This window comes from Penicillium subrubescens (assembly GCF_028828155.1).
Source record: "Penicillium subrubescens strain IBT 31985 chromosome Unknown utg000003l_segment0_segment0, whole genome shotgun sequence".
Classification (NCBI taxonomy): Eukaryota; Fungi; Ascomycota; class Eurotiomycetes; order Eurotiales; family Aspergillaceae; genus Penicillium; species Penicillium subrubescens.
Window position 1 is genome coordinate 858,314 of NW_026643153.1, and position 17,427 is coordinate 875,740.

Genomic DNA, 17,427 nt, shown 5'->3' on the forward strand with positions numbered 1-17,427 from the left:
TGGTCGAGGTGTCGAAATTTTATCGGGCTAAACGCTACCAGACACTGCCGGCGTATGCTCAAGATAGTATCATTTTGTCTCGCATTTTCAATGGTTCAACTAATGATACGTTCTTCGAATTATTTATTGAGCAGCTTCTCCAGCACTGTGGAAGGTGGCCGGAGCCAAAATCCGTGCTTATTATCTTTCCACTATTCGGACCGAGTCACGCAGTTATGTGCTGACGCTGGAGTCAAACTACTGCACCTACTCCCTTACTCTCCGAATTTCAACCCTATCGAAGAGTTCTTTGCTGATCTAAAAGCTTATATTAAGCAAACTTGGTCAGCATACGAAGAGAATCTAGACCAAGGGTTTTATGACTTCCTCCGGCGGTGCGTTTATGATGTTGGTGCAAAAAAGGAGAGCGCTCCGATATACAGGTATAGCGGTAAGATGGCATAAGTGCCTACTATAGTTAAGCTCTATATAAGGAAACATACAGAAAAAGTCGACTCTAATCCGGTTTTGTGCGGAAGCTTAGATATAATTTGTGTTCTTGTTTCTGTAATAACTGAAAGAGTAAATCAAAATTTCAAAAAAAACCCGGAAATTCAATAACACTTGGATGCCCCCAGAGGTCTATATCCTCTTCTAATCTCGTGCAAGGTCAAATAAAGCCCGTGTGGAGCCCGAGGCAGTGACGTCGATTTTTAGCATACCAATACTAAAATTTCTATCTATATTGTTAACTTATTTCGGCGTGACAGGGATAAGGGAAATCTGTGGGCTAGAGCTGTGATCAGGCTGTTTGTTGTTGTCGACTGAACTAAGTATCTTGTAGGGTTGGGCACTGTCGATGAGATAGTGAATAGCTTTGCATCGGGAATCAGCGGAGTATGCGTCTATGCATTGAGTGAATGCGTGGTCGGTCGACTTGTAACTAGTGAAACCTTTGCTGCGTATGAAACAGTGGACCTTATATCTAATACTACCACGGACAATAACTTTCTCGTGCTGGGAGGGGTATTTGCTCAGCGCGTTCTGCTTCTTGATCTACGCAGCTTTCTTGTGTTGAAGGGCTGCCTTCTCCGTTAGGCAATCTGTGTTCTGCGTCTGGCAGGTTCTTAACTGGGTGTTATAATCCTCTTCAGGATTTTCAGGGAAAGGGTCGACGACTTCTTCTTCTGGGTCTTCCGGGAAGGGATCCTCCTCTAGCTGAACCACCTCTATCCAAAGGACGTTGGAACGAGCCTCGTTGGTTCGGTCGCTACTTAACACACATCTGCTCTGTACAGACTGCTAGGAGCTTCCAGTGTAACCTAGCTTGTCCTGGCAGAGTTGAGCACAGGCTTGGGCGGTATTGATGTTTTGGTGTGTCGCCCTGCTATACGGTCCGAGCTACCCACACTTGTACTTCACGAAGTGTCCGGGGTTGATTTCCTCTGTCTCCCTATCTCTGTCGGGACAAATACTGCTATACTAGGCCTTAACCACAGCGAGGAAGGAGCAGTAGTAAAGGACGCTTTGAAGCTTTATCGTGGGAGGAAGTTGGAATGGTTCTTAGGAATGAGGATTGGAATCTCAAAGTAGGATAAGAAAATGAAGAGGTGGTTGGATACTCTAGAACAATTGGGATCATTAGGCCTCTTTATAGCTTCGTGGACTCACTACCCTAATGACTTCAGCAGCGATTTCTAGCCTGCCCCATGTCCCAACGTATGAATCAAGATCGCCAAATAAATTGACTAATCTATCCTTAGCACAACCTTATTCCTATATATAAGGCAAGTGGGTGCAAGGGGTATTGGGTTCGTACGTGGTAGGCTATGATTCTGCTACTATGGTTTACGCTAAGAATGTTTGCTTTTTACGATGCGTAGTATAGGTCTATATCTCTATCTAGTGAGCGCTAGCGATTAGAATACGGGCTGTCTTATTCTCTCTTTACTATTTAAAAGAGAGCAATATACAGGAATTATCTATATCCCTCTCCCTTAAGTGCTCTAATAGTTCAACTCACGATAAAATATTTTAATTCTATCGCAGGTTAAATCACACCGTGGAAAATCATGCAGATAACAAGCTATTCTTTGATAGCGAGTTACCAGAAAGCAATGATTGTCGTTGCGTTCCCGGTGGTTCTAATATGTATATAGCTAATCGTTCTTACACAAGAAGAGACAGATGAGTTCTCCGGGGGGTTCCAAGGTTTCCACTGCTCTACCTCAATGTCTAAGGCGTAAGGTTCGACAGATTAGACTTGACAATCCCTGAATTTCATTAAAGCCGTGCATACTAATGATACATTATTAATACTGTTGGCAGTGGTTCCAGTTGGCAATAGTGCGAACCTAGATGATCTACCTACCTATATACTATACAAGGAAACAAGTACAGAGGAAGGAGGAACCTAGGGCGGAAGATGAAGTTGGTTGTTGAAGGGAAAAGACTAGCTAAGAGGGAAGTGTAGGGATAAGCCCGGAAATTCCCACTCACACCTACCTAATATACATCATAAGAACGTATATATTTCCAAATTCCGACCTTTCGAGGATACTGCAATAGATACAAATACTGTACGTTATCATTAGCTTTGGTATCACAGATGTCTCTTAGATGAATTGATCAATCTATGGTCTTGCTGAACTGACTTTCGAGCTACATTATCGCACCTGAGTATTAACTTCTACATACCTACGTATAAATATGGCGATCATTCAGCTAGCTATAGGAGAGTACTATAACACAGAACACTGATCGTGGTACTTAAAGGGGATTATTTATGATGCTACTGTACATAAGCTCGGTAAGGGGCGAGCAGAAAGTGGGGCCACTTCTTAAGTGTTCGCAGGGGTGTACCTCTAAGCAGCCGACCGGGAAAACACGCCTGATCCACCGCTGAAGAGCCTTGGAGCCGTGGGCGGGACGCTCCGTGCCGACCCGTCCCTCGCTCTCTCGTTCTTAGTTGGATGTGAACTCTAATTTAGTATTTGTCAAATATCTGGGGTACTTCTGGCGAAGTACAGTTTGATAGCAGCTAGTCTATGAATATACTCAGCATAGTTTCATCTCTCGAGCTCCTTAGTCTTTGAAGATTAGGTATTTGTATCTACGGGATAGACGCAAAGAACCCTTCAAGTGCTTTAAAGTGGGTCAACATAAGAAGATGTCTAGATCAACATAAAATGTCTAGATCATTACCTGCGCCCTATAGTTAGATCTATCTCGTCCGAGAAATGCGACCCTAACTGTCGGGTCTCGCGTAAGGTAGGTAATTGGTGAGATTTCTTTATCTTGCATTATGCACTATTGGCCACTTGTATATTCCCCTACTAATATATCTGGCCGGTGGGTATCATCATCAAAAGCAATTTGGTGTAGTTCTTCTAGGTAGAAGATCTTAAGGAGCCTGCTATATTATTGCACGTTAAGCAGAGCTTAAGGTTGTTAAAAAGCGTTAAGACAAGGCTGAGGCTTATAGTTTGAGATGACGAGCAGGGTCTTAGGTATAATTACAATTCTACACGAAAGCAAGGTATACTAGTTTACAGCTCGTGCTGTCTGGTGCCCGCAGCCTATTTAGCCCCTAGATTGTCAATGAGACACGGAAGTAACCGCCACAGAGGGGCGTGGTCATTTGCTAGATTATTGAGACCTACCTAACCACCGGTCGCTAGAGCACCGAGGCACATAACCTATAAAGTAGAGACTAACTATGATAGCTCTTCGGGAGCGGCGGAGCGCAGGGTAGCAGCCAGTCGACAAAGAATAGTATGAAATTTCAACAGCCCGGCTGTATACTCCTTACGTCTACGATCACTTTTTTGATTATATAGACACTGTTATGCACTAGTTATATATCTTGTGCACGGCGTCGTTCTAGAGCACTACCTCTAGGATGTGATGTTAGCCCTCCCGTCAAACTCAGCAGTTGTTTTTCGGGGGTCAGACCTTAGACTACTTTCTCTGACACTCTGTGCAAGCAAGCAAAATATTGTGTCGTATCTCTTTACCCGAGCCTGCTTCTAAGCACTGTATTGTGTGCTTATATTCTGCCGAAAGGAGCGTACGCAAGGTCTTGATCTTCCCCGTTGTGGATCGAGCACTGTGTCTGAAATAAACACTAAGTGACGGATACGACTAGCTAGGTCTGAGAAAAATTGTTGTGGAGATTAGTGGGGTATCCCAAGAAATCGGGAGTAACAGTAAGCCGGGATTTTTCAGCTTCCTACTTATGCTCGAGGCTTTCCTTGCTTACTCGATAAAGTACCGCACCCTACGTAGCAAACAAAGAACTAACTATGGAGACCCACTGTGGCTCCATCCCACGGTCAGATTGGCCAACTTGCCCGAGAACGCTCGACAGATTCGCTAGTATCCCATCCAAAAATACCTAATAGTCTCTAATTTATTATGGAATCGAGGGGAACCAAGGAGCTTTCCTCTTACGGATCCTCGCGATGGTAAGATAAACAGAGCGTTAATAGGGCCTAAAGACTTGCTTTAGAACATCTGGACCTGTATGTGATATGCTTAGTGTTCAGGTGTGTTATGAGAAACTCCAACCCCGGAATATGTGTAATTCCGATGCCCGCATCCGCTGTGGTATCGGCTGGACGAGCTCCAAGCTCCGTTAACAGGAAGTCGGAAACCGTTTACGTATAACTATCTAGCCGCAAAAAAAATTAATCAACGCGTATATTAGATTGGAGCATAGTAAAATTCTTGAATCAGGGAAGGCGATTATAGGACGTTAGACATGTGGAAGTGCTTTGCTAATTTTCTTGTCAAAACTAGAAGCTTTAAACCAGCCACTCATCAGCCACATTTTTTTTATTTATTCACCATGGGCCTCGAATGAGTAGCGATGGACGATCAACTTATTTTGTGTTTGCAGACATGTTCGCGTCCACTATGTCGATAAATGCAAAGCCGACCCTGTCCTTCGTCAGATTCTCGCACAGCGCCCAGTGGTAGTAGGAAGCACCCGAGGACAGTAGCGAAGGATGAGTTCCGGCTAACGAGGCAAAGTTGGGGGATGATGTCTGATCGAAGCAAAACAATTTCGGGGTTCACTTTGCAGCCTACAGAAATTTCGAAAACAGATTATCCCGCGAACACCCACACTTTGTTTCTCGGCCCGTGCCCGAAACTAAGCTAAGCCATATTAGGATAGGCTATAAATTACGCCTTTCGAGAACGACATCATTACGTATAAGTCTGTATGTCACACGGAACTCCTATCCCCTCGCCTGGCAGCGCTAGTCTCATTAGCGGTAATTTTGAATAGACAGCTTTCATTGGTCAATCAGCCCTCACCGCTTTACTACTACTTCGGAACAGCCTTGGGTCTCTAATTCCTACGCACCGCGAGCGCGTCGTATCACACATCTCTCTACGCGTCTACGATCATGGATTTATGGGGCCTGCCCTTAGAAGAGGCTGAAGAGCCTCTATTGCATAGCTCCTCTGTTGCTCCATCTAATGCATCTATATCTCCTCCTCCTTCGCCTATTTCTAAGAAGGCACAGGCTACACAGCCAAATCTGACACAGATGCTTCATGAGATACCGCATTACCAGGACGTCGCGTTTGAGCCTCTTGAGCTGGCTGAGCCTTTTCCTCCTACAGTCCAATTGCCGTCTGGAGTTGATATTGAAAGCTCATATAGCCTATTCTCCTTGTTTATCTCTCAAGATTTAATTGCGTTATTATCAGCCAACACCAACAAGTACGCAAAGGCTAAGAACGCAGGCCAATGTGGGCGAGAATGGCGTGAAACCACACCTTCAGAGATTAAGATCTTTCTTGCGATCTTGATCTATATGGGAGTTCACATATCTCCTAGTGATGAAGATTACTGGCGAACGGACGAGGAGCCAATTCATATGCCTCGCCGATTTATGGGGTTGAAAAGATTTCAGCAAATCAAGCGATTCTTTCATGTTGCAGATCCTGATCCTGAGGCTGCTGTGCAAGAAGCTATAAGGCTTAATCTAAAGCCAAACCAAATGTGGTGGTATAAGCTAGAGCCTTTTGCATCTAGGCTTCGTGCAGCCTGTTTACAGCACTGGAAACCCTCAAATGCAGTCTCTATAGATGAGACAATGATTCGTGGCTTTGGGCGCTCTTATCATACATTCAAAATGCCAAATAAGCCAATTCAGCAAGGATATAAGCTTTTCGCTATTGCTGATCAAGGCTATATTCTATACTGGATATGGGCAAGCCGTCAAAAGTCTCTTGTGGAGGTTGCAAAACATAAGAGTTTAACTCTTACTGGGTCTATGGTTGTTCAATTAGCACAAGAAGGTATACCATCGCAACGCAATCACTATACGATCTATATAGATAATTACTTTACTACTATTCCTCTATTCAATCATCTTCGGCAGTTAGGGATTGGTGCCTGTGGAACTACCCGACCAAATGCTTCTAAGAAGCTATTTCCAAAGGCTCTTCATGCACTAAAGGATTCAAAAAGGCAACAGCAGTGGAATTCTCTATACGCAGCTCCTGCAAGCATTGATTCTAATATTGATTCTGTGCTCTGTATCGCATGGCAAGATAATAATATTGTTACTGCTTTGTCAACTGTGCATACTGTGCATAAGCCGACTGATTGGATTCCTCGCTTACGCAAACGACCTGCTAAGACCTCGACTAGTGCAAAGAGTGCCCGTGAGCCATTTAGTGATCAGCCTACAAAAGAACTTTCTATTCCTCGGCTGATTGATGATTATAACTATCATATGGGAGGGGTCGATCGCGCGAATCAACTGCGGGCAAGCTATGAGACTCATCAAAAATGTCTACGCTCCTGATGGCCTATATTCTTCTGGACACTGGATATAGCTATTATCAATGCATATTCAATTGCAAAGATAGCTCGCAGGCAGCAAGGTATGAAGAAGATTACTCATCTTGAATTTCGGAAAGCTCTCTACAGAGAGCTTTTCAAACAAGGATCAGAGGGATCACTTCAAAGAAAGCGAAGACATAGCTCAGTCCAATCACTAGATAAAGACAGTCATCAGGTTGACAGGACCAGCTCTCGCAAATGGTGCTATATATGTGCCCAACAGGTTCAAAGAGCAAAGAGTCAGGGCCAAACTCTTCCGAAGCAATTTCAAACGGTGTATTGTTGCAAGACCTGCAAGATTCCCTTATGCAGGCCTGACATAAGACCATGCTGGGCTAGTTTTCATACACCACGGCCTGCTTTAGGTGAAAAGGATGTGAATTGCTTATAGATAGTTTAAATACTCATGCGTATATACTGGTGACTTACACCCGACAGGTGCGTAGTATTAGACTAGGGGCGGTGTCATTTACGGCAGAAAAAGGACGCTAATGAGACTAGCGCTGCCAGGCAAGGGGATACGGTGTAACAGTCGACTTCGAAAACAGATTCCCCCATGGACACACGCACCAGTTGAAAGAAGTGAAAAGGACCTCCGTATGGAGAAAGGATAGAGTGATAGAATCTATGGGTTTGAAATCACATTGTCTATTCGGATTTGTATCTATCCGGCTTGCGATATGATTGGTTATTTATTATCACATTGATTCTCGCTTTGGGTGCTAGAAGCCTAGAACATAGACAAATCTGTTTTTCGCTTCGTGCATGCAAACAAAACCATTGAGAGTATCTCGCTACCAGGTCCCTAGAACGCAGGAATAAACTCTCGCCCCGAGTATATGACCGTAGGGCAACAATCCCTCAGGGTCAAGGATCCTGAGGGGTGAATACCCTCGAGGACGTTGAAACCCAGGAACGAACTTTCTCAGGTACAACTTACCTTGGGGTAACTTGATGCTCAAGGGCAAATTCCCCCAGGGGATTTCTACCACAAGCGTGAACTCCCACATGAACACACGACTCCCGGGATTCTTGGGCGGCTGGGTAAGTAGCCACAGCCTGTCACGGGTTAGACCCGCTTCTCACTATGTGGCCCTCACATATCCGTGCCCTTCGCTACGCTGCGACCCACCCATACGCTCCCGCATATGGGTGCGCCACGCCCCCTTCATAACCACTCGACCTTCATAGATTTTTGAATAAACCATTCAACTAGCCAATTCACCCACCACGACATGCCTAAATCTGCCGATTTCGACGAGAGCCGTATGGCTAAGGCCCTCGCAGCCGTAATGCGCGAAAAGAAACCGAATATCGCGAAAATTGCGCGTGAATTCGACGTGGTCTATTCAACCCTTGCCGGTCGCGTCAGAAAAGCGAAATCCCCTGTTATCCAAAAGGAATCGAATCGATATACCCTTCTCTTATACCAGGAGAAAGCCTTGGTTAGGTGGATTGTTAAAATGCAGGATTGGAACCTCCCCCTACCCCAGGGATTATCCAGGCGTAGGCGAATCGCGCACTCGCCCGATCGCGTCAGCCGGCTAAGCAGGTTAGCAAGATGTGGGCATATCGCTTTATATCGCGTCTTCCAGAGCATCTAAGGCCTGTTAAGCAGAAGACGAAGGAATCAAAGCGAATCCAAGCCGAAGATGCGAGCGCGCTTGAGCATTGGTACGACCAGCTTGGTCAGCTACTCCATGGCGTACCCTCGCGTTTAGTATACAACTTTGATGAATGCGGCTTCCAACCTGGTCAAGGGCGATCGAGAAAGGTTATCGGCTCTGGCTTAGCTTGCCCTGATCTAGCTGAAACTGATCGAGGCGAAACTATTACAGCAGTTGAATGTATCGCTGCTGACGGCTGGCTAATGGATCCGCTCTTTATCTTTAAGAGTAGCGGATCTAACTTTACGGAAGCCTGGTACGATGGTAGCGAAGCCCTTCCACCTAATACCGGCACTGCAATGTCACCGAACGGCTGGATTTCTGATGAACTAGCCCTGTCCTGGCTAGGGTATTTCATCAACGCGACTGCTGGTGATCGCTTACTACCAGGCGAGAAGCGGTACCTTATCTTCGACGGGCACGGCGCGCATCTAACTCTCGAATTTCTAGAGAAATGCGAGAAGTATGCGATCGTACCATTCGCATTTCTACCGCATTCTACACACCTCTGTCAACCGCTCGACGGGAAGCCCTTTTTAAATTATAAGCAGCAATTTCGGCTCGAGAATAATGAGCTATCATTTTGGGGTGGCCGACCGTACGGGAAGGCTGAATTTCTACGGATTATCCAGCCGATTCGTGAGCGAACATTCAACCCGCGAATTATTCGCGATTCCTTCAAAGATCGTGGTATCTGGCCAGTTAACGGTCGCGATATCGTAGATAGTCTTGTACAAGGCTCACTTTACGGTATTCCTGATCTATATGCACCGGAGCTTCGATCAGCCGATCGTACACCATCTCCAGCACTATATACGCTATCTTCTAGTGTAGAAAATAGCCCTCCAGACACTATCGAAGCGCTCGAGAGGAATCAGGCGAAGATTCTAAGAGATATCACCTCTAATTCAGCGAAAGCTCAGCGAAATCTCACTAGGATCTTCCAACACCAGCGAGCGAAGCTTGAAGAGCTTGCTATGACGCAGGACTCGATTGGGCGCATTCGAGCTGCGCAAGCCCCCCAACATCGTGTATACACTAAGCGGCAGGTTAAACCGCTAAGCCAGGATGGTATCCTACGCCCTCGTGATGCGAATCGGTCAATTAAAGAGCGGAAGGAGAAGGAAAACGCTGCAGAGAAGCGGAGGATTGATAAGGCAGCGGAGAAGGCGTACGGCTTCAAGCCTTCACAACTATCGGATGAGACTATTCAGAGGGCAAAGGATAGTGCGAAGGAAGCGAAGGATAACGGAGAGCTCTTTTTTATGGGTTAATTGCGTGTTTTTAGCTAGTTTTGGTTGATTAATCCCATGGTTTATTCAAAAATCTATGAAGGTCGAGTGGTTATGAAGGGGGCGTGGCGCACCCATATGCGGGAGCGTATGGGTGGGTCGCAGCGTAGCGAAGGGCACGGATAGCCTTCCTCGCATGTTTCGTTCTGCCACCGCTCTTGCCTGCGTCTTCTATCGCTGTTCCGCTTATTCCATTCCTTCTCTTCTCTAAGCTTTTTGTAAACAGCATGTTGGCCTAGTTAGATTGAATCAAGTCTTGCTTCAGCCCTTCACACAGCCATATAGGCTAGCGGTCCATGTAGTCAGGACTATGTAGCCTGGCCGATATAGGATGGCGGGCTATGCAGGCTGGCGGGCTACGTAGGCTGGTGGCCTATGTAAATAGGCCGATATAGGCTTGCGAGCCAGGACTATGTAAACTGGCAGGACTATCAACCTGGTGCATAGCCCAAGATCGATGATTTGTCATACTTCCCACTTTAAGGCGGAGACCGATTTGCCAGCAGAATTTTGGTGAGGTCCGATATTCACCGCCTATCCATAACATCACCGTTCTGTAAACAATTTCCAGTTCGCCTCAAAGCTGAGTTATACCTACCAGCGAAACGCCCAGGCTGATAAGAGTCTAGCGCATCGTCCAAGTCTTCGCATTCTTTGACTGCAAACCATAAGTAGCTCCAAGGGGGATAAAAGAACAACAAATGAATCATAGTCTTAATGAGAGATCTAAAATGTTATTGGTTGGCTGCTACGTACTCCTTTCTCCACCTTGGAGTAGCTATGTGTTCTACATTGCCTTGGTGCATATTTTGGATTGGCTGAAAGGCTCGTGGTATGAGGCGAATAAAAAATAGATTGCACACAGGGATTAATTGCTTCTACGGACCTCGCAGTCTCTTATGGTTCTAGAAATATCGCGTAGTTGCACGCTGGTCTTCTGCAAAGGACTATAGTTTGGAAAAAAGTGCTGGGCGCACCCAACGGACTACTGTACACCAGTCTACAGACTGCTTGTACGAACATCCCTGAGCAAGCATGAGGAATGTATATTCAATTTCTCCGGTCTAGTCCGATCACTCAGGATGGAGCGGAGCTAGTAGTGGTCTTCAAGCAAGGTGAAAGAATTTACTATCAAGGGCATGGCGGTAGGCCAGGTATTAGGAAATGCACGGACCTACGCTTGATGTGGGGAAGGTCTCTTGGTTAGCCAATTGTTTCACTGCTACACTATTCCATCTTTGAACAGCCAAGTGCGTTGAAGTTCCATGACAATTTCCCCGTTTCCTCATAGTATGTTGACCGAAATCTGTTGAACCTCTTCAATAAACTAAACCGAAGGTCCTGATATTCTTGCACCACCTCCTTTTTGTCACAGTTCCACCGCCTGCCCCTTAATTTTTGTCTCTTTGTTGATGGTGAACTGAACGTAACTCTGCAGTAAACCGGTTTCATCAATTTGAACGCCTGTTTAATGACTTAGCTTCTTTTCATTTACTATTGACATGTTCGTTTGTTCACATGGCAAGAAGGCCATGAGGCTGGTGTGGAGTCCAGGCACGTTCAAGATCAACTAGCCACTTATCAGTCACGTTTATGTTCTTCATTCACCATCTCATAATTTTAAACTTGTTCTTTCTCAAAGGGTTCACAGAAAGCAAAATGAAGTTATCAACACTGCCTACTCAGTTGTACAAAGGGATCAGCACCACATTCTGCTCTGTTTACCTAGAGAAATGACCACTTTCGCGATGTTATCTCTGCCATACTCTTTAGTGTCCCGCTGCCTCCACCATTTGGGACCGGCAATCCACTTCCCGAAATAGCCAATCCAGGCCATTTTTTAACCAGCACCTTTTGGGGATTTGTCGCCTTTACCGTTTGTGCGCGACAGTCTACTGCAGCCTCACTTGAATTCTTTATTCTCAGCTCAAGTTGAGGGAGTCAGAATTTGGGTTACTGTCTCTCAGAATTAACTGATCACAGTACTTCCTTGCAAGTCATTTTGTGTCGCAAAGAGGGCGATCTGAACATATCAGTGGCCTGCTTGACTATTATATTGTACACTAATTAACCGTGGGCAGTAATGAAAATCCATTGGAATATTGATTCTGGCCTGTCACAGATTTGTTTACAAAGATTGTATTGCCCACTCCATTATCGAAAATGAGCCAGAGACCTATATAGTGTCCGCAGTTTAGCGAGGGCGGTTAACGTGCCATTTTTGTCTTCATAACGTGAAAACAACACAGGACCACAATTTCTTTTTGTGAGAGTAATCAGTTTTCTCTCTCCTTATCGAAAGTTCAAATAGACCTACTTTTCGCAACCGGATTTTCCTGTAGAGCCTGTATTCGTTCTGCTTCTCCTTTCAACCAGCCTATACACTCTTGACCCCCCGTCTGACAAGTGCTCTCATTCAAGAAAGCCCAAGACATCAACTTCCAATGGCTGCTTTGAAAAGAGCTCGATCCAATCGTCTGTCTAAAAGAAAATTAATCCGTCAAAAGCAGTACCGTCGCAAGACAAGCATGATGAAAAAGGCGTCTGAATATAGCAAGATGTGCGATGCAGATGTGTGTGTAGGTATTCGCATGCGGGAGACTGGTCAGGTACATATTTTGTCAGCGGATACATCAGGCTTTTGGGCCTTCTTTACTTCGCAATTGGTAAGTTAACTACATGACATCATCCTGCGGGTAAAACGCTGACCAGTCAGAGCTCCCATTACCCGGCCCCGACCGTGATGACAGAACGTGATTTGCAGCCAAAAAGAAAAGAGACTGTTTCCAGAAACTCACGATAAGCATTCCCATCACAGATGCTATATGCTCAAGTATGCGAGTATACTGCGGTCCAACTTATGGTTACTCAGTTGGATTGATGAAGGGTCATTGCTATTCAATATCATACAGTATTTTGGATATGAGATATTTCACAATAGGTCATGATGTCACCAGAAGCTGCTTGGGTAGACCATAGAGCAGCTAGTACTGTAACTTAGCTTGACTTGACAAGAGTATATTGAGTACGCAAAGTAGATCAAGGACCTGCTGAAAGTCCAATAAATAATTTCATGGTCACAAAGAACCTTCTTCGCATTACAGGTATGCTATGATGAGTTTCTGGTCAATACTGTGCGGATTTCTGGACTGGCAATATATTATGTATTATTCAGATGGGGTCTTGGGAAAGATATACGGTCCGCCGGCCAATAAGCTCTTTAGCGAGAGTGTATATTCCTGGGAGACACAGTATCGTAGATGGTGCCCGGGGGATTTCCATGGTAGCATATGAGGTGCTGCTTAATAACTCAATTAATAACTCTCTTACTAACGAAGTTAATTATTTAGTTATAGCACCAAGGTAAATTTTCATCCTCTGGTGAAGCATCTGGAGCCATGCATTACGTAAGTATGCTAGTTGTTGCGGAGCAAATTCATTATACAATTGCGTAGTTTGCGAAATTTGGAGATTATGATGCTTTAGTCGGCTGTGACTAGACAAGGTAGTGTGATATAGGCGACGTTATTTGTCAAATGTTATATTAAACGGAAGAGGGCCGATTCCACGTGGAAGAAAACTTCATGTGGCAGAAGACTCCGTATGGAAGAAGACTTCATGGTGGACTGCCATTTTTTGCCAGTATGGAACAGGAGATACGGATGGACGTACAATATGTATGGGGATTTTGATTGTTAACGTGGTAAAAGACTTGATTGGTCTGGTTCTACTCCTAGATCCACATTGGAGTGCCATAACTTACTCCGTACAGTGGCGCCGCAAAAGTCTGTGACCCGCTACCTGACCGCCCCTTTCTGCAATACATTCTGCCGCTCGAAAACCTACAATACATAATAAAATTGTATCAAGGACTAATGCATGGTCAACCAGCCCTTGTGCGAGGCATATGAGTGTGTTTGACGATCAAAATATTGTATACAACGCTATATGCCACTCCACTGTACGCATGCAAGTGGATTGATGGGCTATAATATGAAGGCGGTGCTACTAGCGTTCGACGTGCTGTTGTCCTTGTCTTTCACTTTTCAATGCTCCGTAAAGGCCCAATAAACTCTATATCCATTTCTCAGCGGCATACCACGGCTGTGTCCGACCAGCTTTATTCGCAAGCATAATGGAGCTATTCGTAGCGAGAAGCTGCTTGACGATGGCCTCGTACCCGTTCATGACAGCCCACGACAGCAACCTGCGACCAAACTCGTTTGTTCTTTTGATTGAATACCGAAAGGAGTAGGCGAAGCTAACCGACAAGGCGAGCTTAGATAAAAAGACTGTTACAGTAGCTTTGCGGGGCTAGGCGCGGGGGTTGGAGTCCACAATGAACTCAAAAAACAGAGAAATGTGGGTGGACCTCGACTATTAGGAAATGCACGTGATGCAGATCAACACGACGAAGAAATGGGGGCTAGAACCTCATCTAGATGTGAGTCACCGTTTAAAAACAATCCTCTGTCCTTTTCATCCTGGAACATTTTCCACCGCTTCCTTGCTAGGTCGCCCTTTTGCGCATTCAATCAAAATCAACGAATGTGCTGGCTTCAACAAGCCGTTGAGTAGGTATTCATTTTGTGGTGTTATGTTTTAGGCTATGGCTGATGTTTTCTTCTACCAGCCCTTTTCATCTCAAATCCTGTAGATTTTTTGGAGTTCCAAGGCCATCTTGTGCGAGAACTACTTTGTCTTTCCGAAATTTGCACACTGGGTCCCCATTTCGTTCCTCTTCCCACTAAGCAGGCCACTGGCCAACCACAGTCAATTCAACCCTGCCTGCAATCCTAACGTTCTTTCAAGCCACCGACGCGAAGATGCGATGTGATATTGAAAACCGTGAACTGGGACGCCATCGCTCCGGGCGAGGGGAGGCGCCTTTTTCAGACCAGAAAGTGACTTCACCTCACAATGTGGTCTAGATTTACGTCCCAGGACTGCTAAATCTGGTTAAGGAGACGCTGTGGATACATGATTGGCTTACAACTGTCAACAAACCCGCCTAGGTGGAATTGGCCCGTCGATCAGTCTGCTCGAAAGTTCTAGACTAGAGAAGCGGCTGGTACTTAATGTGCAAGACTTGTGCACGTCTTTGATCGCAGCGCATTCTCCAAAGATCATGGACGAGACCACCCGAGGCTTTCTAGCCCAGGCTATCCGGGACGCACTCACGTCTTCTGGAATCGACTACAACGAAGGGTACATTGATTCTTTGATTTCTAAAGTCGATAATGACAGTAAGTTAGGCACTCTACCTAGCTAATGGAATGGGTGTTGATCGTAATTCTAGTCCTGCAGGCTTATCTGGCGAGCCAGGATGGCAACACAGAAGAGTCTCCGTTACGAACAACCGACTCAGATTTACAAACGCCTCCGGCTTCACTACACAGAGGACGTGGCTCCTATCGGATTCTGAATGCACCAAAAAGGAACTATGGAAATCTTGTAGGCGCAGAACCGAGGAAGAGAAGAAAGCGGCCTGTTTCGAAGAGGTCGGAAAAATGTGGTGACAAATCTCCTTCTGAGAGAATCCTGATGAACCTATCGAAGTGGATTGTCAAAATATAACTCAACAGGTATGCCACTTCTGCTATCTGACACTTGTTTCACGTACTTGACCCGAGGCTAACGTCCTTTGATCTAGCCTAATAACGACCATGTGAAAGGTGCCCACCTTTTGGATCTCCCCGTCGACAGTTCCTCGTCCTATCAAGCAGACTCCGCGTACACGTTGAAAGCAATGTCATCCATATTTTTTGAATGCGCGAGGGTGAATTTCGCTATTGCTCTATACGGGCATCCAACGAGCGGTGCCCCAACAACAACCAAGCCTGACAAGATCCGGAAATATGTTGATGAGATCTCAGAATTTGATTATGAGAAGGCAATTGACGTCATCCGGAGAGATAATGCTTTGGCTACGGGTAAGGGTCTGCAAAATCGATACAATGAAACAATTTTCTGGAAGATCATTCTCAAGGGTGCTGCGTTGATCGATCATTCAAAGCTACCAACCGCGAAAGGACCGGCAGACGGATTTACCATGGCAGAAAAAGCTGCAACCAAGAAATTCATGGAAGATGCTGGATACGGGTTGGGTGCAGAAAACCAACGGCAATGCCGTATTTTCTGGAAAAACCTCTTCCAAATGCGTGAAGCTGGTATTGACAAAGTCCTCTATTACCGCACCAAAGAATTCGACAGCTATTGTAAGGGATATCCGAAGACGTCAAGGATCTCCCTCGTGGATGCAGAAATGAAGTGGGAGACCCAACATAGACCTTACATCGAACAACTCGAAACACGGGCTCTCAGACTCGCGAAAGGTGACCTCATGCGCCTGTCTGATCTTGAGAACCCCCAGTTGTAGAGAGGCTAAAAGTTCACGAGTCCACTTGGAATAATGCCAAAAACGAATGGGCCTTCTCCAGTGAAGAAGAAAGCTTCAGGGAAAAGGGTCTGCAGACTTTCTCTCCTGAACTTATATGCGCACCCTATAACTACCAATTACTATCAGACACTGAGGAAGATAAGTCCACATTCACCTTTCTCCTGCCTAAAGATGGTAGCTCCTTGTTCGCCTGTTCTATTGTCCCCGTGTGTGAGGGGGACTTTCTTGGCATATTTGCTGGTAAGATTCGATTTTCGGAAAACTGGAGCACCACGCACGGTATCCACGGTCCTATCGACAATCTGTGGCTAGACTACTCACAAGTCACTGGTACGCTGAACCAAATGCTAGTCTCAGAACCTGGTGGCCATGCAAACGTCCGCCTCCAGTGGGAAGTAATCCATGATGATATTGGGGCCGATAGTTGCACCTCATGGAGAGTTTCTGTGAAGGCCACCAAGCCCATAATGCCGTACGAACCTCTCGTTCGCGTGGCTGCTCAGCAAGAGCAGTATGTGCTGCATTCATCCTCTGAGAACGCAAAGAGGGGGTTTCTCGAACTTTGCGAAGCTTACTAACAATACATTGAACCGTCCTTGTTGCTATATTCGATCGAACACTGGCTGTACTCAGGGAATCCGTGACGTCTGAAAAACAAGCAAAGGACACTAGTCAGGTTAGTCAGGTATAACGTGTATGTGGAGTCAAGTTTTCACCCAGATCGAGCGCACAACAAATCTGATTATCTAATACGTGATCCGCTTTCGCACCTTGATGTGTTTGGATCAGATGTACGAAAGAAATGTAGTTGTGAATGAACGCGTAATTTGTGACCGGAATAAATACGTTGTATCCCATAGAGCCTGGGTAGGGAGTAACCTCTCTAGCGAGATCGTTTGCGCATTTATTCGATATCATGAATTCCCCCTCATGCATCAGGGGCATTTACACCGCCTCTAAGATCACGCTGTTGTTCCTAGGAGCAACTAGCCCTGTTAACAATTCTATACGGTCTGGGGATATATGAGCTGGCCCTGGAAGTATCGTGCAACTATAATGAGCTTTCTACGTCTAGGGATTGCCTGGAAATACTTCTGGGAATTCAGTTATCCTTAAGTTGACCAGTTAGCTGAAGTTCTTGAGCGCCCTCAAAAGCTGTTTTGGTTCTGGGATAGGCAAATTTACTCTTAGGACGGGTTAAAGATTGATTGATTGATTGATTGA

The 17,427-nt window shown here is 45.5% G+C and overlaps 1 protein-coding gene across 1 annotated transcript; it reads left to right on the forward strand.

The window, feature by feature from the left end:
• Positions 1 to 14,931: 14,931 nt before the first annotated feature.
• Positions 14,932 to 16,182, forward strand: N7473_004400 (uncharacterized protein; the record flags this gene model as incomplete). The annotated part of the gene is made up of 4 exons (XM_057150340.1): positions 14,932 to 15,049; positions 15,103 to 15,207; positions 15,363 to 15,388; positions 15,457 to 16,182. The coding sequence occupies 4 exons, from the start codon at positions 14,932 to 14,934 to the stop codon at positions 16,180 to 16,182; spliced, it is 975 nt and encodes a 324-aa protein (XP_057010450.1).
• Positions 16,183 to 17,427: the final 1,245 nt, after the last annotated feature.